Genomic DNA, 25,058 nt, shown 5'->3' with positions numbered 1-25,058 from the left:
GTTCTGGAGGGCAAAAAGTTCCAGATCCCTGAAATATTCGAGGGATGGTGTCCAAACCTGCTTCCTGTTCTTGGTGTTACTGATAATTAAGACAGAACAGATGTGAATAGTCCCATCCTAAGACATGCACAAAGAAAATACCCTGTAAACAGTGAAGTCCAAAAGGAAACTGTCTATGACAATTTGGTGCAAAGATATGCAAGATGGACACAGGATTGTAGATTTTTAAATTTGCCATTATGTAAAGTTTAAGACAGCATCTTAAAAAGCAGAAACACCACCTTGCCAAGAAAGGTCCGTATAGTTAAAGCTATGGTTTTCCCAGTAGTGATGTACGGAAGTGAGAGCTAGACCAAAAAGAAGGCTGATCGCCGAAGAATTGATGCTTTTGAATTATGGTGCTGGAGGAGACTCTTGAGAGTCCCATGGATGCAAGAAGATCAAACCTATCCATTCTTAACGAATCAGCCCTGAGTGCTCACTGGAAGGACAGATCGTGAAGCTGAGGCTCCAATACTTTGGCCACCTCATGAGATGAGAAAACTCCCTGGAAAAGACCCTGATGTTGGGAAAGATGGAGGGCACAAGGAGAAGGGGATGACAGAGGATGAGCTGCTTGGACAGTGTTCTCGAAGCTACTAACATGAGTTTGACCAAACTGCGGGAGGCAGTAGAAGACAGGAGTGCCTGGCGTGCTCTGGTCCATGGGGTCACGAAGAGTCCATGGGGACACGACTAAACAACAACAAAAGTTTAATAATAATAATAACCACCAAGAATTTCATCCAAGAAGGGCTGAAGAGCTTCCTTCCTTTGTACTGAAGATTTATTATCGGGATAAGGGAAGTTTTTGTCACTGGACCCGCCTCCCTGCAGCCAAATATTTAGAGGTGCACGGGGCACCTCCTAAGCCGCCCCCCGCCCCGCGGAAACGCCGCCCCATAAGGCTCAGGGGAAAGAGCTGCTTTGGCGGCGCACTAACCTCCCTCAGAAGGGCTCGGCTGAGCCGCCCCATGCTGATGACCAGCGGGCGCAAAGGGGCTCCCTTCAGCGGAAGCTTGGGCGCATGCAGAGCCAGGGAAGCAGCGCAGGAGAGTGACGCCAACCCGCGACGGGCCCGCCTGCTCGGAGGCGGGGAAGGCGGGGAAGGCGGGACCGCGAAGGGCCGGGGAGAGAAGGTCTACGCGCGGCGCTGGAGCAGAGCTTTCCTTGAGACGTTGGAGCTGCTGCCGCTGCAAATGGCGACGAGGGCGCCGCGGAACATTTTGTGCCTCGCTCCAAAAGGGTTGCCTTTTAAAGAGGCCTGGCACGTTTATTTCGAGGGCTAGAAGCTGCTTCGTCAGATACGCGAAGTGAAATTCTTGAGTCTGCACACGTGCATTCCGTGCATGCGGGTTCGGGGAGCGGGGAATGAAAACAGTGTAGGAGCGTATCGGGAGCGCAGCGGAAGCTGGACCGAGGCAGATTCCATACAGTACTTCTCTCTGTAGGAATGAATCCTAAACGTCATAACGTGGCAGACGGACTTTGTACACATAGAATTGCAAAAAATAAATAAATCCTGATTTGGCGGGGGGACGGGACACAAAATAAATTAGCTGGCTTTCCTTTACATATAATCTTTATTCTGGGAAGTAAGACCTGAACCACCGTAAAGCAGAGCCGCTCCATCCCATCAAGTAAAACAATAGAAATACATAACGTAACTGCCCAATCGTGTTGGTCCTGCCCCTCCAAAAAACCAAAAATCCTGGTTGCGCTCGTGAAAGTTACCATGGTTGATGGTATCAAAAGTCAGGGACACGTTTTCCCTGTCTTGTCTCTTGAGTACACAGGTCGACTAAAGCAGTTTCTGAGCCGAAATCAGGACTAAACCTCAATTGGAATGGATTTACTATAAGAGTGCCTGGATCTGGTCTGTGGCCATCTGCTCAAATATCTGGATCAAAGAGGGAAGATTGGCACTGGCCAGTAATTATTTAAATTTTCAAAATCCCGTCATGGCTTCTTAAGGGTGGTCTTACCACTGTCTCCTTTAAGCAGGCTGATAAGTCGTGGGTTGACATAGCAGCCGGCACAGCGATTTCTTCAAGTAGCTCTTTATTATGGTAAGCTGGAAAAGAACTGACCGCGAACAGCTCAGCCGGCCTGTATTTATAGGCAGTCGGCTGTCAACATTGTAACCACAATAGCCCAGAGTTCCCGCCTAAAATAACTGCCGCGGACCTGAGTGAAAACTATCTACAGACCTGAGTGAAAACTATATACAGTATCCCCCTGTTGGCCCAGGGTGAAACTACACTACATAACACCCCTCCCCACCGAGATAAGGCGTTAGTTACAATCGTAATGGTTTCCTTATATACAGCACTACGCGTAATGGTTCAATTAAGCACAAAAGCATATCGGTTACATTTCCCATACTTAGACCAACAGTGATACCTGTCCAACAACATAGTCCTTTAAATAAGTTGGGCGCTTGGAAACTCTGCCAGACCGCCGGGGACTGGTAGCCAAGTCCGGAGGGCCACACAGTTCTCGCTGGGGCTGTGGTGCGACCCTAGGTGGCGTTGGAACCAACTCCCCTGGATCCGCTGCTGTGGGTGGAGCCTCCGCAAGTGGAGTGGTCTGAGTCTGTTCTGAAACGGCTTGGTTCGGCTCCACGCTGGCAGTTTGCGAGGGAGGTGTAGGTGGGGCCTCGCCATCCGTACGTGTCTCTTCTGGAGCCGCAAGCGCAGTTGGGGGCACCTCGGTAGTGTCCAAGTCCCCAACCCTGCGCCTAAGCTGGTCTATGTGCCGTCGCCACAAGCGTCCGTCTTCGAGTGCCACCTGGTACGAGCGAGGTCCAGTGACTCCCACTACTGTGGCTGGCACCCAAGGGATGTCCCCCACATAGTTCCGGGCAAAGACCTGGTTTCCTGGGACAAATGACCGTGGTGTGTTGGCACAGCCTGGGGGTTCAGCCACGGCAAAGTCTGGGTGTAGCCGGTCGAGCGGTGACCTGAGGCGGCGGCCCATAAGCAGTTCAGCAGGACTCCTCCCTGTGGCCGCATGAGGGGTGATGTGTTGCACGAACAAGTATTCGGCGACCCGCTCATGCCAGTCTCCCCGGTCCAGGCGCGCCAGTGCCTCTTTTGTCGAGCGCACCATTCTTTCCGCTTGCCCGTTGCTGGATGGATGAAAGGGTGCCGTTAGGGCATGGCGGATGCCCAGTCCCAAAAGATACCGCTCAAACGTGCCTGACGTGAACTGCGGTCCGTTGTCAGAGACAAGGACATCAGGACATCCATGCGTTGCAAACAGGCCTCGCAGCACCCGGATGACAGCTTCGGTAGTGGTGGAGGGCATCAGGGCGACCTCCAGCCATTTGGAATAGGCGTCCACCACTACCATAAAGGTCCGGCCGTGAAAGGGGCCAGCCAGATCAATGTGCACCCTCGACCAGGGTGTCTTTGGCGTCTCCCAGGTGTGTCCCTTAGCTGCCGGTGGTGCAGGCCTCGACTCCTGGCACGCTTGACAGGCGGACACCCAGGCAGTGATGGCATCGTCCATATTAGGCCACCAGACGTAACACCGAGCCAACGCCTTCATTTTGACAATTCCCGGGTGGCCAACGTGCAGAGCCCCCAGGACGCGCTGACGGAGTCCCTGGGGAATCACGACGCGGTCTCCCCACAGCAGGCAGCCACGATGAGCTGAGAGTTCATGTTGTCTGGTTGCGAAGGGCTGGAACTCCGATGCAAAAGGCCCTTGTGGCCACCCCCTCCACACCCAGTTGAGCACCCGGCTGATGGTGCGATCCTGGGCAGATGCGGAGGCCACAGTGGCAGCCGATACAGGCGCTGCCGGAAGATCCTCAATCAGAAGGAGCGATGAAGCTGGAGCCGGGTCTTCCACAAATGTTGGAAGAGGGCAACGGCTGAGGGCGTCGGCATGGCCCATCGATTTCCCCGGGCGATGGATGAGCCGGTAGTGGTAGGCAGCCAGGAAAACAGTCCATCGCAGCATGCGTGGTGAGAGGACCGGTGGAGTTGGACGATCACCGGCGAGGAGGCCCAGGAGTGGCTTGTGGTCAGTGATGAGGTCAAAAGTCCTGCCATAGAGGTATTCATGGAACCTCTTCACTCCAGCCACAAGTGCCAATGCCTCCTTGTCGAGCTGGCTGTAATTCCGTTCCGTCGGAGATAGTGTCCTGGAAAAGTAGGCGAGCGGTGCTTCTCTTCCATCTGGAAAACGGTGACTAAGGACAGCACCGATGCCAAAAGGTGAGGCGTCGCAGGCAAGGACCAGCGGCCTGGATTCACTTTACTGTACCAGCACACTGTCTGAAGAAAGGAGAGCCTTGACCGCGTTGAAGGCCGCCGTCTCCCGATGACCCCAGGCCCAAGGCGTCTTAGTGCTAAGGAGTCGGTGAAGAGGCTCAGCCACTGTGGCTTTGTGGGGCAGGAACATGTTATAAAAGTTCAGCAGCCCCAGGAATGCCTGCAACTCCGTTTTGTTCTTTGGGGTGGGGGCCTGCTGGATAGCGCGGATCTTGGATGTGGTTGGATGAAGACCGGAGGCATCGATAAGATAGCCCAGGAACTCTACCTGTGGAACGGCGATCTGGCACTTCTCCCTCTTTACCTTGAGCCCGGCCTCCTGGAACCTGGTCAGCACGGCACGGAGGCGCTCGAACAGCTGCTGGTGTGAGTCTGCAGACACCAAGACGTCATCAAAATATGGTACCACGCCCGGAAGCCCTTGCAGGAGACGCTCCATAAGGCTTTGGAAGATGCCAGGAGCCACACTCACCCCGAACTGCAACCGGCGGCAACGGAATGCCCCCCGGTGGGTGACGATCGTCTGGGCTTCAGCAGTGGCATCATCGACTGGCAGTTGTTGATAGGCTTGGGCAAGGTCCAGCTTAGCGAAGACCTTACCCTCACCCAGGGAATGCAGCAGGTGTTGGACAACAGGAACCGGATAAGCGTGCTGCTGAAGTGCCTTGTTGATCGTGCACTTGTAGTCAGCGCAGATTCTCACCGACCCATCTGGCTTGACAGGCGTGACGATGGGGGTTTCCCACTTTGCGTGGTCAACCGGCTCCAAAACTCCTTGGGCGATCAGTTTGTCCAGTTGTTCGTCCACCTTAGCCTTGAGAGCAAAGGGAACCCGGCGTGGCTTTAGCTTGATGGGGGCGACTTGTGGATCAAGGCTAAAGGAGATGGGCGTACCTGTATATTGGCCCAAGGTGCCGTCAAAAACCTCGGCAAAGTCTTTGACCAGACCCTCAGTCTCTGCGTTAGAGATGCAGTTGATGCCGGTGACTTCCAGGCCGAGGGCATCAAACCAGTCTAGCCCTAGGAGGCTTGGCCGCTGACCTTCGACCACCACCAACCGGAGCAGGCCCGAAAAATCCTTGAAGGCGATCCGGAACCGGCCAACGCCTACCACGGGAATGTCGTTTCCCTGGTAGTCTCTCAGGTGTACGCGGTGAGAGTCGAGATGCCTTTTGGACACTCTGGGTACCAGTCTTTTGATGGTGCTCCATGACACGATGGACAGGGCAGACCCGGTGTCGATCTCCATGTCACATGGAGCTCCTTCAATGAGCACCGTGACGTTCAGCTTGCGTCGCGTAGGCGAGTCGGTTTGGCCAATCGTGGTTCCAGACGGGCAGCGGCAGTTGGTGAGAGCGAAACAACTTTCCTTGGCAGACTGGAGTGAAGACTTGGACTTGCGAGTCAATGAAGGGGGGGTGTCAGACGGAGCCGATCGGCAGACCTTAGCGATGTGGCCCCTTCTGGAACACTTCCTACAGATGGCGTCTCTGAATCGACACTTGGCACGGGAATGGTTGCCTCCGCAGCCAGCACATTCCGGTTGGCCCTTGGACTTCTGTTGGAACTTCCTGCGCTCCCGCTTTGTCTGGTGCACGTCATCATCTTCACTGGAGGATGCCTCCTCACTGCTGGCCTCTTCATGATGCACCGGAACTGGCTCCCTAGCAAGACGCGGGCTGCTGGACTTGCGGATCTCCTGGGCGGAGCGTTCAGCAGCTTCTGAGGCCACAGCCTCCTCAATGGCTTTCTGTAGCGTGAGGTCTGGCTTGGCTAGGAGGCGCCGTTGCAGATGGATGTCCCGGACCCCGCAGACGATTCGATCCATCAGGGCATCGTCTAAGTCTCGGAACTCACAGTGCATTGCAGCCTGTCGCAGGGCGGTGGTGTAGTTGTTGATTGATTCCCCCTCTGCCTGGTTCTGGTGGTAGAACGCATGGCGGGCAGCAATCTTGGACGGCTTTGGTGCGTAGTGGTTGCGGAGCTTCTCTTGGATCGTGTCCCATGGTGTTGCCTGGACTGCTTCAGGCGCAACCAACGCTCGGGCCGTCTCAAACACCTCAGGCCCACAGAGGCTGAGGAATAGGCCCCGCTTCCGCTCCTGTGATACTTCTGTCAGCTCGTTGGCTTGGAGGTAGCAGTCGAACCGAGCGAGGTAGGAGTCCCATGATTCAGAGGCTGGCGCAAACGGCGGTAGAGGCACAAGTGAAGCCATGATTCCGATGCCGGCGTGAAGGGCGATGGATGGAACACAGTGCTCTAGCCAGAACAGTCAGCTCTGAATTGGTTCTGCCCAGTGATTTCGCTCAGTGATTTCGCTCAGTGATTTCGCTCTGTGATTCAGCTCAGTGATTCAGCTCAGTTCAGAGGCTGGCCGCATCTGGCTGTGCTCTGATGTCCATCCATCCCATCCTCGTCGCCAGTGATAAGTCGTGGGTTGACATAGCAGCCGGCACAGCGATTTCTTCAAGTAGCTCTTTATTATGGTAAGCTGGAAAAGAACTGACCGCGAACAGCTCAGCCGGCCTGTATTTATAGGCAGTCGGCTGTCAACATTGTAACCACAATAGCCCAGAGTTCCCGCCTAAAATAACTGCCGCGGACCTGAGTGAAAACTATCTACAGACCTGAGTGAAAACTATATACAGTATCCCCCTGTTGGCCCAGGGTGAAACTACACTACATAACACAGGCAGAGATCGACCACCCCCTCTCAAAAGGAGACAGTCATCACCTCCGTGGTCCAGTCAGCTGTCCCCTCCCTGCTAGTTTTTATCAGCCAAGAAGGGCAAGGCTTTAGGGCGCAAATGGTTGCCCTCACCTTCACTTTGTCTGCATCCTTGAGCCTTATTAACTGAAACTATCCAAAACAACAGGACTAGACAGTGCTCTGGACACCTCTTGAGGTTATTCTGCTGTAACAGTAAAAGGTACAGGAAGCGGCTGGTGCTGTGGTCTAATCCATTGAGCCTCTTGGGCTTGCTGATCAGAAGGTCAGCAGTTTGAATCCGTGCAACGGAGTGAGCTTCTGCCAACCTAGCAGTTCAAAAGCATACCACTGCAAATAGGTACCGCTGTAATGGGAAGGTAAACGGCATTTCCGTGTGCTCTGGCTTCCATCATGGTATTCTGTTGCGCCAGAAGCGGTTTAGTCATGCGGGCCACATGACCCAGAAAACTGTCTGTGGACAAACGCTGGCTCCCTGGGCCTGAAGCGAGATAAGCGCCATACCCCATAGTTGCTTTTGACTGGGCTTAACCAGGGGTCCTTTACCTTTGCCTTTCTGTAACAGTGTAGTCAGTTCCCAACAGCCCTAGCCAACATGGCCAGCAGTCAGGGATGAAGTAGTGAGAACGTATATGAACTAGCATATGAATTAGCATCACAGAGGTATAAACTAAACTAAAGGTAAACTGAAATATAGATTTGTCCTGAATCACAGAGATGGTGTAACAGGAAATGGGAAAAAGAGAAGGAAATGAGTTTTTAAAGCCTGTTTGCTTAGATAGATAGGAAATAGGTTTTATAAGTATCTAAATCAATGAAATTGAATCATTCTTTCCATCTGGGGGCACTGAGGGAAGGGGAAGTTGTTTGGTATATGCTGGAAGCTCTTGACATGATTAGCCCACTTTGAGTTGTGCTCAGTGACATGTTTTTTGTTCACCATAAGGATGTCAATTTCCTGCCATAGCCCCTTCCTCTTCTACAACAATGATTCTGTTATAATGACTTTAGAAACAGATATGTCGTTTCTTGTTAAGATGCAATGTGGGCACTCAAGCAAAGAATCTTGACACATACACGAAAAGCCAGTGCAAAGTTTGTTGCCCCCAGCACACCTTTCTCCATCTGCTGAGGAAAAGGCAATGGTTGGTTCTCTTAAATTCACTAGAAGAGTCAATTAACAACTACAATGTACATACTGAACCAAATGCAGTACTGGTGTTCAAAAATGCTCCCCACCAAACAGAAATTAAATTTTGCTTCAGAAATGGTTAGCAAGTGCTTCTAATTCCTGACCATTCCGTTGGGTATAAAATGGAACAAAATAGTGCTCTGAAAAACCCCACCACACTCACATTCAGTGCTTCTTTTCTGGGGGTACGTGTTTCTTTTTTGGGGGGTACACAAAAAACATTTTGTGAATCTTTGTACTTTTTTCCATTTACTGTATTTATTTATCCCAATTTGAACTATAAAATAGTGATTTTCTTGAGTCAAAATGAGAGTACCCCTAAATATTTTTAAAGAAAAAAAAGCACTGCTCACATTCATACCACACCATCAAGGAAATGAATTGGAGTATTGTCACTTGCCGAATTAAAGTCTATAGGAGATATAAGTAAGAGTAGTGACTTTACTCTGTAGTGAGTAGAAAATAATATCCAATATTTGTTCTTTGTGAAGCTCCAAGATTGCAAAATTGGTGGTGGGGAGAAAGGTGCCCTCTTACCCACTTCAGATGGGAAGATAGCCTCGACTGTCCCTGTACATGAGTCCTTCCCAGGGTCCCCCTGCCATCTTTACTTAGATGGGTGGTGATCAGAAAGAGGACATTTTCAGTCATGATGCCTTGAGTATGGAATGCTCTCTCCAGGGAAGCTAACCTGGTTCCATCTTTTGGCACCAAGTAAATTAAAACAACCAGGTATTTCAGCACATTATGTCATTTGTTTTGTCTAGTGTTTTGTTAGCTTTGAATGATCTTAGTGGCTTCTGAGCTTCTCTGACTCTGTATTTATTACTTTTTATTGTTCCTATTATCTTATGTTTATGCCAGATGATCGTCTTCCAAAGCAACTACTCTATTCTGAACTTAAAAATGGAAAGTGTAATGCTGGTGGTCAACAGAAGAGGTTTAAAGACTGTCTCAAGGCAAATCTAAAAAAATGTAGTATAAACACTGACAACTGGGAAACACTGGCCTGCGAGCGCTCCAGTTGGAGAACAGCCTTTCCAAAGGTGTCATGGGCTTTGAAGACACTCAAACTCAGGACGCAAGGGAGAAACATGCTAGAGGAAGGCACACTTGGCAAATCCACACCATGATCAGCACCCTCCTGGAAACCAATGTCCCTGCTGTGGAAGGACGTGTGGATCCAGAATTGGCCTCCACAGTCACTTACGGACTCATTGTTAAAACCATGTTTATAGAAGACAATCTTACTTGGCTACGAGTGATCGCCAAAGAAGAAGAAGATGTTTATTTTATTGTTTTTATCATTTTATATATAAAAAACTACTGTTTTATTTTTAAAAAATTGTACCCCGCCCGCAGAGTCTTGTTATTATTCACTGACTAAATAAACAAAACAAGTATTTTTTAAATGTCCTGTCTGTTGCTGTTTGTAGTTAAACAGTTGTATTTTTAGCAGTGATTCTATCGCTGTTCATTATATTTTCGTTAAGCAACGTCATTTGGCATCTTTTAAATAAAGTGTCTTCCATATTCTAGGGAAATGAATGTTCTCTAACAAATTTGTGACTTCAATGTTTGTTAGTTTTAATCAAGATGTAATCAGCTGGCTTCTAGGAGAAGCACTTTTAGACTGCAGTTCTCTGCACACTTAGCCTGGGCATGAGCTCCACTACTGGGCCCAGCTGAACTTTATGCCCAACAATCACCCATAGGATTGGGGGTCTAAAGCTGCAATCCTAAACCCACTTTGCAAGGAAGTGAGCCCCATTGAACTAAGTGGGACTTACTTCTGAGTAAACATCAAGAGGCTTTATCTGCAAATCTCTTCCTAGGACAACTACCCCAGCTGTTATTGGACAAGGATGTACACAGGAATAGGGATGTATTGATAAGATAAGGGAACAAAGATGCAGATTGCAGCAGATTGTGTAGCTGATTGACTCAGAGCAGATGATGTGGACAGAGGCGGGGCTATGTGATTTATAGCCCCTCTCCTCTCCTTTTTCACTTAATGGAGTGGATGATACTGCCAGTGTCTTCCTCTGCTATATAATCCCAATACAGCAGCAACCATTACCTCGCTAGCAACAGAAAGCAGTTTCAGACTTCTGGTCTTTGGGAACCTCCTCCACCCCTTTGTGTCCAAGTGGTCAGTCAACACAGACTGCCTTCTGTCACTGAATATTTGCACTCAAGAAGGCTATATTTCAGTAAGTATGATTTTTCACTTTGCTCCTTAAAAATAAATGTTGAAAAAGTCTCATTAACTGAACAGGGAGGAGTCAGATTCCAAAACTTCTAGCCCAAGGCTATACACGCTTACTCAGAAGTAAGTTCATTGGAGGTTGCTTCCTTGTAAAGGCTGCAATGCTAATCCTGCCTGCCTGGGAGTATTCCCCTTTGAATTCAGCACTACTCACTTCTGTGTAGATGTGTCATAGAATTGCTCTGTGTTAGTTGCTTTTGCTGTGTGAGAGCCAATGATAGCAGCTACAAAAATGAGACTGGTTGGAGTTTTCATGTTATTATTGCAAGTGCTTTTTGTAGCAACTGAATTATAAGAGGGGAAGGAAGATATATGTTTCCAATATATTGATCACAGTAATCAATATTCCCTGAGGATATAAGCAAGTAGGAATAATCAGGAAAAAAACTTTATTGTGCTTCTACATTCCAGAGAAAAGAAAGAATCAATCAGTAAAATCTATAATGCTGCTGTTAGAAAAGCATTGTTTATTGATCAGTGACAGTTTTTTTACTTTCTCCTGTGTGTCACTTTCTACAGGTGCTATCTACAATGTAAGAAAGTTTTAAATTCCAAAAGTTTTACTTGTCCAAGGAACTGTATATTAGAGCCAGTGTAATGTTGTAGTTAAGAGTATGAGCTGAATATTTTCTATAAACTTTTGGCTGTTTTTAAATAATTCCCTCCTGTCGTGGTTGGTTGGGTGCCTAGAATCCTAAGTATTTTATTTATTTAAGATTTTAATTATTAACACTTATATGCTGTCTTTGGGCTAACCTTTAGGTTCTCTCAACCTCTTCTGTCTTCAACAACAACTTTGTGAGGTAGTCTGCTGGTCTGAGGAAAAAGTGTCTGACCGAAGTTTACTCAGTGTGCATCATTACTGAATGGAGGCTTGAACCCTGATCTTCCCAGTTCTAGCCCTTTATGCTAACCATTATACCAACTGTTCGCAAACTCTGCCTGCCCAAGACCACTTAATGATTTTTCTTCCTGCTGTTTAGAAGTGGTGATTGCTTAGGACCTTCCCCTGTCTTGCTGCCAGCCATAGCTTTATTCCCCTGAGGAAGGTAGAATCTCCTCCTGCCATCACTAACTCCCTCTTCCTCACCTTCCAGGCAGACTGCCAGGTTCTAAGAACGAAACAGCAGCCATTGTGCCTGCCATTCCCCTCACACACCCCTTTCTTCATACACATGTAGTTATGCCACTTTGCAGACTCACAAGACCACTGGTGGTCCATGGGCAACGCTTTGGGAACCCCTGACTTAAATCATACCGATCTCAACAAACTCAAGAGTAGCATATATAGTTATTTTCTCCGGTCATTTTATTCCCACAACAGCCTTGTGAGGTAGGTTAGGTGACTGTTCCGATGTCACCCAATGCATTTCTTGACAGGGTGGGAGTGGGCATTAGGAGCCAGGCTCTTTTGTTCCAAGTCAAATGCACAAAAAAATTATGTAGCGGCAGCCATCTTAACTAACCACAGAATGGGCCTGCCTCCATGGGCGTAGCCAGGATTTCTGTTGGGGGCGGCAGAACCTCAGTAAGCTATATATTTTTATTGAATTTGATTGATTTGGGTGGGGGAGCTGCCCCTCTCTGCCCCCCCATGCCTGCCTGGATGCAATCCCATTGTTACTAAGGTTGCACGCCATCCCCGATCTCTGCCAAGGGGTAGCAAGATTCCAGGGTGCAAATTGAGGCACAGCGGAGGCTAGTCTATTTATTACATATGGCTTACTGTACACATATTTACACCTGGAATCTTCAATGAAGGAGGTGCAGAGCATTATACCCCAAGAGTAATAATAATAATAATACTAATAATAATAATAATAATTTTATTATTTATACTCTGCCCATCTGACTAGGTTTCTCCAGCCGCTCTGGGCTACGTACAGTGTATCTTAAAACATAAAACATCAAGCGTTAAAAATCTTTCGAAATAGGGCTGCCGTCTAAAAGCTGTGTAATTCTTTATCTCCTTGACATCTGAAGGGAAGGTGTTCCACAGGGAGGGTACCACCACTGAGAAGGCCCTCTGCCCAGTTCCCTGTAACTTCGCTTCTTGCAGTGAAGGAACCTGCAGACAACCCTCGGAGGAGGACCTCAGTGTCTGGGCTGAGTGGACACTGTCTCTCACTGCCCCTCTCATAGCTTCAGCAAGCTTGGGTCCAAAGCATTAGTCAGTCATGGCTCTCGGGGCAGCCTCCTCCAGCCTGCGCCAAGATGGTTCTGTCTTTGTTCTCTTCTTTCCCAGAATGCCTCCAGATTTCAAAAAGGACCATTTTTCCTATGACATCATGTGCCCCCCATCACCTTGACAACCTGCCAGTTATCCTGTCTCTCTGTCCACTCCTCAGAGAGGCGGGGGGACGGACGACGGACGACGACGACTTATTTGATTTAGATATATACATTTTTGCCAATTTACTCAGTGTTAGATACTATCGATATATCATTTTCATTTAATTTTCTCTTAGTCCATAACATACTGCGAATTCTATATCCATATTCCACACCTGTTCCCATGCTTCCATGTCTATATTATGACCAATATCTATTGCCCACTGTATCATTGAAGATTTTACGTGCTCATCCTTTGTCTCCCATTCTAATAATATTTTATTCATTTTAGACAGCACTTTTACATTACATTCCAACAGGTCTCTCTCCAGTCAGGCACATGTGTCTTAGCCATTCATTGCTATCCTGTCAAATAGTACAGGAGCAAATGGGCAAAGCCTTTCCATTGTGTCTTCTCCGACATTCATGTTGATGTCATGTGAAGGTCTCCTCCTTACAAAGCTCTTCAGGCTGTAATTCAGTGGTAGAGCACACGCTTTTAATGTAGGAGAGGACTGTGTGATATTGTGGGCTATGACACTCATTGTAGCCCAGCTCCTTGATCTCTAGTTGTTCAACACACAAGCGAAGAGCACCTGAATGGGGCTACTGATGCTGGCCTTTTCTTTTCTTTTTATCTACAATAGCAACATTTTTTAACTAGCTATTGGCCCTACCTCACATGTGACAGGACATACTTGTCTTCTTGCCTCTGTTGGAGCCGCAGGCCAGTTGGACGAAGTCAGAACTAACATCCTTTTTCGTGACAGTATGTTTCAAAGTTGTAAAGCCAAAGACTGTAGGGGGAGTGAAGTCATAATTGTTTGTATTGTTTTCAGATACCTCTGTGCAGCATGGAATTTGTACGCAGCAGAAAATGGCATCTCCAAATGGGTTGTCTCTTGATGGTGAATTTAGTTTATGGCAACCTGGAATATCAAAAAGAAGCCTTTGCCGGCCTGGGAGAGATTGATCATCATTGTTGGGAAATCTCCTCTCGTAGGCTGGTGGAAGTGAAGAAACTCAGGGTATCAAGCACAGTTTCTGCTCTCTGGGAATTCATGATGTTCCTAAAAGGGTCGTCTAAACCCAAGCATAATGACATCTTCAACAGTTTAGCTCAGAACTTCTGGGATATGTATGTAGACTGCGTTCTCGCAAGGTCTCACGGAATGGGCAGGAGACAATTAGCATCCACAGAGAATACTTTTACATATGGACAGAAAGCGTCAGAAGGTAATTTTGTTATACTTACCTGTTAATAAAACACCAGATGCGTGAAGTGTTATACCTGCCATGCAACTGATGACGCAGGCTGTAGTCCTTGAATTATTACACCAAAATAAATTTGTTACATCTTTAAGGTACCAGAGGAGTCTGTGCTGTTAATACTGAAAGGCTGCTATTTCTAGATTAAGGCTGTACTGTAATCCCATATCCCAAGTTTTCTAAGCGTATGTCCTGCTGAATTAAATGGGAATGAATTTTGAGTATAGACACATGTAGGATTGTGCTGTAAGGCTGTGCACTCTTTTCTGGGAATATGCCCCATTGAACACAGTAGGATTCACTTCTGAGTAAATATGAACTAGATTGCTCTCTCATGAAATCATCATTTATGTGTTTTGCCTCCATTTCTTTCAACTACTAAGCATTTAAATATGTCATTTATTTTTTACATTTAGATACTACCTTTTCCTCCAATGAGCTCAAGGTTCTTCGCTCCCTGTTTTATCTTCACAACAACCCTGTGAGGTAGGTAAGGCTGAGAAATGGTGACTGGCTCATGGTCACCGAGTAGGTTTCATGGCTATGAACCCGAGTCTCCCAAGGTCATAGTCAAGCACTATAACCATTACACAATACCGGCTCTCTGTGTTACACTAGCCTACCTCATCCATGTCCTACTTTGCAATTCTCCAATTTTCATAGAAATAGAACCACATATTTCACAGATGACAACCAGGAAAAAACAAGAAAGAAAAAATGGCAACAAGGACTATCTGTACTTCTAATTGGCTCTTTCCTTCCTCTGCAGGCTTCACAAACCTCAGCTGTAGAGCAAAGAGGCAAATCTACAGAAGACACCTCACCCAGATGATTCCACACTGAACGAAGCTTTCAAAAAGCACATATTTTACTGTAGATATTTCTGAGAACTCTCTTTTTTGGGGGCGATCTTTTTCTGTGTTCTGATTTGATAAGCACATTCCAATCATTGTCAACATGGTCTTTTCTCCAATGCAAATGCTGTATGTATTTTGAATAATTTCCTGTGCTCTCTCAGGTAAATCTATGTTTTTAATACTAGCACACGTGTCCTTTTTGGGAGAAAGGTTTCTCTCATTTTTAAAAGTTCAGAATGCAATGAAAACCAAATATATTTTTATATGCTAATAAAACATGGTGCTGCAGCAGCAAGCATATTTTATACAGCATCTTATAAATGGTAATTTCATTTTAAAGACATACAAGGGGGGGGATGTAAACCCAAAGAAATTATGCTTGATGTAATTTTCTGTGCAATCTCTTAAACACTGGATTTGGTCACTTATGTTGGTTATCATAAAATATCTTTTCTATGCTGTGTAGACTATTGAAATGGTGCTCTTATTCAATTCAGTATCCTTCAGACTTGTAATAATCTCCCTAATATGCCACAATACAGTCTTTTCAATCTCTAGTGCTTCTCTTGTGTCCGCTGAACTTTCTCCTGCTCATGGAAAAGAACAGGGAAGCTCCTGCATATTCTTCACATGCAGCGTTTGGAGTCACTTGGTGGCAATATTATAAAACAATGTATTAGAAGTGGGACCCGTAACAAAACCTTTAAGCGTGGAATGTTCAGTGTTCCAGTCAGGCCTCCTTCAATGATACTCCATCCCATTCCCCTTCTTTCCCCTTTTGTTTCCCAAAAGACATTTGGGAGCATGTTCAAGTCCACCATGGAGATGGGCCTTTTCTCCGAAAGATCGCCTTGACAGGAGCCTATTGAAAACGTGGTGCTATTTGCAGTGCTTTGGGTGATTTTTGCCATTGCTTTCTACAAAATACTGTATGTGTCTGGCAGGGAACTAAGATGCGCATAATGTATGAATCAGCCTCTGCCTGTTTATTTAAGGTTTAAAGTATCTGCCTATAATACGTCAGTATTCCAGGATTTCTCCTATTCACCTCATTTTGAAGCAATTACTGGATTATGACAGTGATTGCTAATGCCACATTCACTTTATATCCTGAGTGGCTGCTCTCTTCCCCTTGTGCTTCAAATCCTTGTGTGTGTAAATGTCATGATAACACACATGGCTATATGCATTTATGTTAGTGCAAAAGGACAGCAAAAAGCAAATTAAATCAACTCGGCAATGATTAGACATACCGGTAATCTATATTTGTAACATACTGAATTTATTTGTTAGCATCATGATCTCCACATTATTTCTAAAGGAACATATATCTAAAAATAACTGTGCACTTAACCAGTGTGATACAAATATGTGATTAAAATTTGTATATAAATTAACAACAACAAAAAACAGGGAGCTGCCTAGAACAGCTCTAGACAAGGTTTATTTTACAGATACTGAATCTTTCTTAAATGGATCCACAACCTTAACTGTTTTGATCCTCTTTAAGGCTCCACCACGAATGGAGAGCTTTTTGACTGCAAGATCTGTATCAGCTAGTGGCCCTCCAGTCAAATCAGCAGGTGTACTTTCAACAGTTACTAAGCGACCAGATGCAACCTGGAAAAACAAAACACACTGCTCGTTATTCTGACAAAATGAAACAAGAGTTCTGTTTTACAACAATTCCTTGGAAAGGAGACATTCTGAAATTCTCTTCTTTTAAAGTATATTTTGAAAGGAAATGTAAAAACTATTAGTTGACTTGTAATTGACTTTTCTCATTCATGCTTTTATGATTTGTTTTTCAAGAATGCATTCTGAAACATACACCAGAAGCTCATGCCTAAGTGTGTGTGTGTGTGTGTGTGTGTGTGTGTGTGTGTGTATAATGAAGGAGATTGATCATAAATTCAAATCTTATTTCTGCTATCTATGTTTCCTGTCACACTTATTCCTTAACCCCTTATTACTATGGATCTCTAACAAATAAAAATATTTTAGATGCTCTTTCCTCTAACACATAAATTATTGAAGAGGCTGCTTGATACCACAGAGCTTACACTTACATCTCCATGATAGAGCCATAGATTACCTATGATGGTTTGAAAAAGTGTTTCAATATGAAGGTTTAAAAAAGTGTTTCAATATGAAGGATGAATATTATTGCACGCCATCCCCAATCTCTGAGCGGTGCAAGATTTCAGGGGTTCCAATTGCTTACCCCGGGTTTGTGTTTCCTTTGGGAATGAGGCACAGCAGAGACTGTGGTGTCTTTATGAAAAACGGTTTACTTACACATATATACATAAATTCAGGTTTTGAATCGAGTCTTTGAATCGAGGGAGGGCCCCCACCCACCCATTTGTTGTCTCACACAGAGCCCCTTTCTTTTGTTTTCCTTTTTTTAAATAATATTTGAGTTTCCAAAAATTTAAATTTAAACACTACAAACAGAAAAGCAAAAGAACAAAAAACAAACAAAAAACAGCACGATACAATACAAACACACTACAAAACTAACACATAAGACAAATAAAACAAAACAAAGACCATTTAAAACATATTAAACAATTTCAATGTCAAATCTTTTGTTCGCTTATTTCCACGACTTCCTCACACCTCCCTTTTTGTATTCCACATCAGTTAATTATTTCAGCAATTCCTTTCCATCTTCCCGTTTTCCATCCTATAACTATCTTAACACATTCTAACCTTATTTTGTTCCCTTTAATACTCTATTGATCTATTGTACTTAACTCCTTATAACATTTCTGCTAAAGCCATATAACTTCATTCCAACTGTGTTCTAACATTCATTAATTTTGCAATATTTCTATAAATAGTCTTTAAACTTCCAGTCTTCTTCCACCAGCTCTTCTCCCTGCTCTCGGATTCTGCCGATTCTCTCAGCCAGCAAAAAGCAGATAATTCACAACAAAACTTAGGGGTCTGGCAGGGCAAGTCCACCTCCTTCTTTAGCATCCGTTAATATCTTAAGTTTTACTCGGGGCTTCCTGCCCTGCCAAACAAATCTAGAGACGTCCCTCTGCCACCTCCTGAAACAATCCCTCCCATCCAAAGCTTGCAATGTTTGAAACAAAAGCAACATCCCCCAACATCACAGCAACCCTCATCCCCACCACAACAACTCGGCCCAACAATAACCACTTCCAATTTAACCCTGTTTCCAAATCCCCCTTCTCTTCAAGCCAACGTTCTTCACAATTGCCCTTGAATAAATTAACATTTTCCTCGGGTAGGGCTCTGATCCTCAATTTCATCTGTTTCTCTTTAAGTTCAGTCATAACCAGTGTCAGCTTGAATTCATAAAGTTGTCCTTGAATGGATGGGACTCTCTCTAGTTGAATTACTTTAACTTCAGCAGCAAGGGTTTTCTCCTTAACTTCATCCGCAGTTTGCCGTATCAGGATAGATTCCTGTATCAATTTCTGGGTGGTTTCTATATTAGTATTCACCTTTTGTCCCAGGTTATTTAAACTTTCTACCATTAAGTCAGTTTTAATATTTGCAGCATCCACTTTCATATTTATCACGTCCATTTTCTTATGAAGTTGTTCCAGCGAGTCATTTATTTTCACTAATACAACCGCTAAGGCCTCTTCTGGCGACATTCTGTCTTTCCTATCTGCCATAACACTCAATAGATTCAAGGTCAATCTCACAGTCTCACGGGTGTTATCTTACCGCTGGAAATTTCCCAGCCCCGATCTTATGTAGCTGCCAGTTTCAAGAACTTCCACTAGAGGGAAACAGTTTCTATTTGTATTGATACATAATATCCTCTTATAGGCACAGCTGAAACGACCCAAAACTAATTTCAAAGTTACTTTCACTGCTGGAGACAGTAGAAACAATGTATCTTCTCTTATGCTAGCTGTCAATGAACGATCCAAACGCTGTCAATAAACATCCCACCAAACGTCGGACCTACTAGCAACCCGTTCTCAGGGTCCGAGCGGCGGTATTTTGCCTTTCTTGGTCTCTTCCGCAGGCAAACTCAGTCCACAACTCCCCTCCTTCTCCTGCCTCCAAGGGGGGGGGTTATATTCTTTACTTATGGAAATTTGGTTTTTACAAAAGGCTTTCCAAGACTTCAGCTTGCAGCCTCAATTGCTTCAGTCTATTTACAAAAGGGGAAGGCGGACTTCCTGTATTGAACCTTCCCCGTTTTGATACCAAATTAGACGTTATTTAAAAATCAAATTTTCCCGATTAAGCTCTACTCACGGGTAGTTACTTTAGAGTCAAATTGTCCACAGAAAAAAGTGAGCGCTCTCTGACAACAGCTATGCGGTTTCGCTCCGTGGAAGAAGCAGATGATTCGAAGCACTGCACCGCTCACCTCACGTCGCTCCGGATCCCCGAAATTGGGTTTCCCCGCGAGTGGGGGAGGCGCAAAAGGTGCCCGCCGAATCCCACGCTCACAGGCTTCTCCCGCCTGTGATTTTTAACGGGTCTCCGCCTTCGCCGTGGCGGCCAGACCCAGATTTCCACGGGGCTGATTCCTCTCGATCAGAAGAATCCAGCCATTGCCGGAGGCGCCTCCCTGGAAGTCCTTTCTTTTGTTTTCCTTAAAGGCCCATCACTCAGGCTGTCACCTCAACACAGGAAGAGAGCCTGGCTTATATTTTAGCTCTTGCTGGATCCAGGGGTTAAGAAGGATCTCACATACAGTCTGTTTCTTCCCTCTGCCCCAAACTCATAAAAATATAGTGAAACACTTGATGTTGCTGTAATGAAAAATCAAATGTTTTGCATCCTCAGAATTTTCAACCTTGGATATACATTTCTAACAGCCTACTTCCTCCCCACCAAACACATGACACTACCCGCCAAAGAACAAGAATCTGTCCCGAAAGGTACAAACAAACAACAAAATACAGCTTCCCTGCAGAAAAAAAACAGGCAAGTTAGCAAAGGCATTAGAACACGCATAATCAAAAACCAATTAAGAAAACGCCATTACACTTTTAACCTTAGACTAGTATGGTAACTGCTTATTCCTTTCAAGCAAGCTTCCAGTTCATCAGGATCTCTTCAAGCCTTCCTCCTTCTCCTTGGTGCACACTCCTTGTTACAGTTCTGCATCCCAAAGCAACTTATCCAGTCCCCAATCCTTGGCATACCCAAGATAATGGGTTTTCAACATGTTTAAGCCAGGATGCAAGCCTCAGTACCAAAGCTGCATTACCCAAAGGCCTTGCTCATCCTTTCCCTTGTGCTACTGCAGCACAAAGTGGTTTTCAAACACACACACAGTTTTCTGAACAATTCCTAAAAATCATTAAACAGCAAGATAGCCTGGCTTATATTTTTAACCCTTTCTGTATCCAGGGGTTAGAAGGATCTTGCATACAGCCTACTTCCCCATCCCCAAATAGTGGAATACTTGCTCTGCTGTAAAGAAAACAAACAAACAAACAAACAAACAAACAAACAAACAAACAGACAGACATTATGCATTCTTAGAATTTTCAGCCTTAGATAATACTTTTGTAACATTTTATATTTTTGAAATTCATATTTAAGATTTGTAAGGATTCACTTACAGTTGTATTTAGGCCTTTAATGTCAGTTGGATGGAATGTTGCGTTGTAAGGTTTTACCTTCGTTCTAGAATTTTCTATGGATTTTTCCTGAATCCTTTTCGCTTTCTATAAAAATTTCAAAAAGGGGGTGAGGGATAAATGACATGGCAAAGTCAAATATCTCTTTTTACTGTCTTTTGAATTTTTAGCATTAACACATTAATAGGCTTACTATACAAATAGGGATGTTTCAGACTGTGTCTCTTTCCAAGTATGGTGATGCAATCCACCCTGAGTAAAAGTAATATGAAGAACTAGCAATTAACTAAGTATACAAACAAGTACAGTGTACATAATGTACATTGTACATAAATGCCCCTTCCTTACAAGTGACTAAACAACCTCACACTGTCCAAAGAGAAACTGAAGGAATTTCTTTGAACATATTTAAGACATCTGTTTGGCACATCTCCTGCTTGTACAAGCCTTCCTATTCTTATTTTTCAAGTTTAATCTATTTATCCTGAAAATATAAATTATACAAAATAGAAAAGAGGATCCACAATAAATATCTATTTAATAGCTTAAAATAAATATTAATTGGAGCTAAAATAATCCCAAATGCAGTATTCACAATATCCTTACCTTTAAAGTCTCATAATTTGATGTCCGGGCCAAGAAACTTTCCCAGGACTTACTGACCATTTCCTTTTGCTTATGGAGGGATTGAATCTAGAGCGTGAAAGAAATTAAGGAGAAAATTAAAACCTCTCATTCTTCAAAAGTGTCTTTAGTGGCACAGTTCAGATATGGAAGTAGTTCAGAGCAGAGCTCTGGTTGCACTGTAGGCACCAATATCACTACACCCTACAGTTTGTTTGCAATTAGCCCCATCCCCCAAAGTGGAGATGGTATTCCGAGTATAGACTCCGTAGGAGAGACAATAACTTCTTAGTTTTTATAGAAAAAGCGCTTCTTATAAATATGCGTTATAAGAAAGGGAGTTTATTTCTTTTAAAAAATGGTTCCCTCTCACATGCTGCTTCTTTGCTTACCTTGGCATAACTTTTTTCTTCTTCTCGAAGTTCCTGGTATTGTTGGCTTTCCAGCATTTCAGTCTGGGTAGAGATAACCATCTTTCCAACGTTTTCAAATGCTTCCATAATAACCTGCAGTGCTTCATGGTCAGGAGTTACGGGTTTGATGTTTTCTTTTTTAAGTTCTGCATATATCTCACTCCAGATTTCACCTACCTTTATTAACAAAAATGACACTTTTAAAAAGCTACGTAATTTATACCAAGGACAGCTAACTCTTTTTTGGGCAAGACCCAGAAAGAGCCACTTTTGACTCTCTGTTCAAGTATCTATTTTTATTCATTAAGTTTAAAGAGGAAGCCAAGTGTAATCACAGGCAAAAATCTGGCATTTTAAATTCTAACAATGTGTCTTGCATTGTGGCTGCAAAGGAGTACATGTGTAGTGCTTCAGATTCTTAATTGTACTAGCTCTAACAAACAAAACCATAAATAACAAATCACATATTAAACAATGCTTACCTTGAAGTCAAGATATCTACGTATGATAGCAAGTGTAACAAAATCCTTGGCAGAGAGGCCAGGCAAATTTTCAAAGCCTAAAATAAAGCATTAATAATTACTTCTAGAGAAATCTTATTTCTTATTTGAGATTTACACTGTCACAAGGCAATTTCAAAGTGGACACATTAGCAAAACTATGTGATCCTGCCAAGAATATTGGAAGCTCCTGGCTTAGACAGCCATAATAGCTAGTTGACAAGGAGATACAAGATTTTTCTTTTCCTAGTTCTGCAGTTGCAGACGCAAATGAACTTGCCAAACTTGTCTGTAACTCTGATTACCGTATTTTTCGCTCTATAACACGCACCTAACCATAACACGCACGTAGTTTTTAGAGGAGGAAAACAAGAAAAAAAATATTCTGAATCAAATGTTGTACTAAACTATTTAATAAACAAGGTGCTGGGGGAGGGACAGAAGGGGATGCCCTCTTTGTCCCTCCTTCCGGCTCATTGTAAAGAAAGCAGAGTAAGAGCCGCTTACATTTGTGTAAGGGAGAGCCATAGAGCAGGCAGACACTGAGAAAGAGAGGCTGTCTCCCTTTCCCCACCTTGGCTTTTACACGCTGCGTGCAGCTCTTGCCGGCTTCCGAGCTGCCTCCCTTCTCCCACCTCGCTAAAAAGCCATAGAGCAGGCAGACAGGAGGAAGAGAGGCTGTCTCCCGACACTCAGCTGTTGCTGGCTTCCCAGCGAGCCAAGTGGAGGAAGAGAGGCTGCCGAACAGCCAGCAAGAGCGGCTCCTCCTGCCTGCATTCGCTCCATAACGCGCACACACATTTCCCTTTACCTTTTAGGGGGGGGAAACTGAGTGTTATGGTGCGAAAAGTACGGTATTCATTCTTCTGTTTATGCATGCTGTCTTTGGTTAAATGACATAAATTGTTTTACTGTAGTATATCCACCTTCTTAGAAATTAAAGTATACGTAAAATGCAGGAAATAAGTTCATGGCCTTTACCTAATTTACATATTACACAATAAATCTTTGCTCGCATGTTTTCAGCAACATCCATAACAGCAATAGTGGGACAACTGGCAGGCATTGGAGTAACTTCTTGCTTTCTTTGGAACTTGCCAGCCAATGGCTTCTTTGTATCTGCAGAGGGAAAATTTCAGTGTTAGGTTCCACTCATCATCAGATATTCAGTAATTATAATACTTTCACTGAAAGAGTGTACCGTATTTTTCCGTGTATAAGACACATGTCTTATCACATGTCTGTATTTACATTCCAACTCTGTTGGAAGTCATGGGAGCGGAAGTTGTTTTTACACTGTTCTGTTCTGTTGTATTTTTGTTTTCCCTTCTCTCTGCGGAAGAAGAAAGGAGCCATGCTTTCCCTTTGTCCTGATTTGTATATAATAAAGTAGCTTAGTACTAACACCTCGAGCCTAGCTCTGCTGTTGCTGTGTCTGCTAAGTCAATGTGTGCTCACGTCCCAAGACATGAGTCACGAAATCACGTCGGGGAAGAAGATTGATGGATCTCCCAAGCGGCACACAGAAGGGAGAGACAGGCTGGCACATATATGTCATTTGCCTGGGGGCCTGTCCTGCCTCCTGGCGACCCCCCGACAGGGTCGTCTTATACACGGATAGTGCAGAGGTGGAATGGGGGATTGGTTGCTGCTGTGAGCAGTTTTTCTGTGGCAATTGGGCAGGTGATTGGTGGCTGTGGCAAGGGCTGTTATCGATTGGCAGTTGCTACAGCAATTGGGCGGGCAATTGGCGGCTGTCAGTGAGCGGACAGCTGATTGGTGGGTGTGGTGACGTGCGTGATTGCCATCGTCGGTGCGGTGGGTGAGTGATTTTTTGCAATCCCCCCATTTTCTTAATTCTTACTAGGAGGCGTCTTATACATGGGGGCATGTTAAACATGAAAAAATACAGTACTCTGTTATATGTCATTTAGGTATTATCTATTAAAATGTATAGAGACATTCAATTTTTTAAACGAGTATATATATAACAGTCTCCACTGACCTTCATTCCAAGGAAACCAAACCCTGGGTAAGTGCTGAAAACCCCTGGAGTCTTTCACAGCTCAGATACAGGGGTAGTGTACAACAATATCAAACTTCAGGTGCATGACAATGTCTTTCTTATTCCAATATACATTTTAGGCTACTGTTTGAGTTTATGTTTAGTTTTATGGTGAATTTTTATTATTTTATCCTCTGTATGGTTTATTTTTATGTATGCTGTTTAGAAATGTGAACGCTTAAGTGATATATAAATACCACAGACAAACAACAAAATATTTCATATATAAGAGCCTCTATTCCTCAGCATTATTACCTCCTGGTCCGCTTGACTTGACTGAGCCAAGCATTTAAAAAAATACAAAACTTATTGAAGAAATTGTTACAGCTCTCCACATTTCTCCACAACAGCCCAAAAGCAACAATTGTTTGTAATAACTGGTTTTCAGACTACTCCATCCCTATTATGACGAGGGTGTTTATGTATATTTCTATGAGTCAAAACTTGGCAATGGTGTTTGTTTTAATTTATGAATTATATCGAGGGCTTTCTGAGATGAATACTGGGCTTCAAACCTAGTATCATAATTTGGTTGGAGAATGAGAACAAAACACTGGTTAGGAAACAATGTTTACTATACTCGGTACTGACTTTATTACATTGTTTCACTTTTACTTACACCAAATGTTATTTTCTAAGAAACTGATAATTATGTTTAGGGAAAATGAATTTAGTTTTTAAATAAGATGCATAAAGAATGGTATTGAGTGAAGCAGATTTACCAAGCAAAGCTACCTCAATCAATCAATCAATCAAACAAACAAACAAACAAACAAACTACGGTAATAATAGATGCTATTTGCAGCTGAAGGGACAAATGCCATCTAGTGGTAAAACTAGTAACAGAATAAAGTATTTCAAGTCATGACTGAACTGGGGCTCTTTTTCTCCTACTGT

At 44.3% G+C, this 25,058-nt stretch overlaps 2 protein-coding genes across 4 annotated transcripts in view; one reads left to right on the top strand and one right to left on the bottom strand.

The window, feature by feature from the left end:
* CFAP69 (cilia and flagella associated protein 69) overlaps positions 1–25,058 on the bottom strand; it is a 57,081-nt gene that overhangs the window by 11,562 nt on the left and 20,461 nt on the right. Inside the window, exons 18-24 of the mRNA XM_083469108.1 lie at positions 23,078–23,215; positions 22,079–22,155; positions 21,576–21,773; positions 21,166–21,252; positions 20,542–20,646; positions 16,415–16,588; positions 983–1,180 (exon numbers count right to left, since the gene is read on the bottom strand). Of these exons, the coding sequence (XP_083325234.1) occupies positions 983–1,180; positions 16,415–16,588; positions 20,542–20,646; positions 21,166–21,252; positions 21,576–21,773; positions 22,079–22,155; positions 23,078–23,215 (977 nt within the window). The remainder of the gene's footprint in view (positions 1–982; positions 1,181–16,414; positions 16,589–20,541; positions 20,647–21,165; positions 21,253–21,575; positions 21,774–22,078; positions 22,156–23,077; positions 23,216–25,058) is intronic.
* FAM237B (family with sequence similarity 237 member B) lies at positions 7,391–16,415 on the top strand. 3 transcript variants are annotated; one of them, XM_083467619.1, is made up of 4 exons: positions 7,391–10,455; positions 13,682–14,078; positions 14,528–14,597; positions 14,881–16,415. In XM_083467619.1, the coding sequence occupies exons 2-4, from the start codon at positions 13,697–13,699 to the stop codon at positions 14,900–14,902; spliced, it is 474 nt and encodes a 157-aa protein (XP_083323745.1). In that variant the 5' UTR covers positions 7,391–10,455; positions 13,682–13,696; the 3' UTR covers positions 14,903–16,415. The 3 variants fall into 3 exon arrangements, with proteins under 3 accessions (XP_083323745.1, XP_083323746.1, XP_083323744.1); XM_083467620.1 differs by lacking the exon at positions 7,391–10,455 and adding an exon at positions 11,356–11,844; XM_083467618.1 differs by lacking the exon at positions 7,391–10,455 and adding an exon at positions 11,895–12,039.

The sequence above is a fragment of the Podarcis liolepis genome (genome assembly GCF_965112155.1).
Source record: "Podarcis liolepis genome assembly, chromosome: 12".
NCBI lineage: Eukaryota > Metazoa > Chordata > Lepidosauria > Squamata > Lacertidae > Podarcis > Podarcis liolepis.
This window is presented reverse-complemented; position numbering and strand designations above follow the sequence as displayed.

Bases quoted from the DNA above. Each gene is read 5' to 3' on its own strand.
- FAM237B (XM_083467618.1), top strand. From the start codon at position 11,998: ATGGGCGTAGCCAGGATTTCTGTTGGGGGCGGCAGAACCTCA. The intron at 12,040-13,681 runs GTAAGCTATATA...TATTGTTTTCAG, and splicing joins TTGGGGGCGGCAGAACCTCA to ATACCTCTGTGCAGCATGGA. The intron at 14,079-14,527 runs GTAATTTTGTTA...TTTTACATTTAG, and splicing joins TGGACAGAAAGCGTCAGAAG to ATACTACCTTTTCCTCCAAT.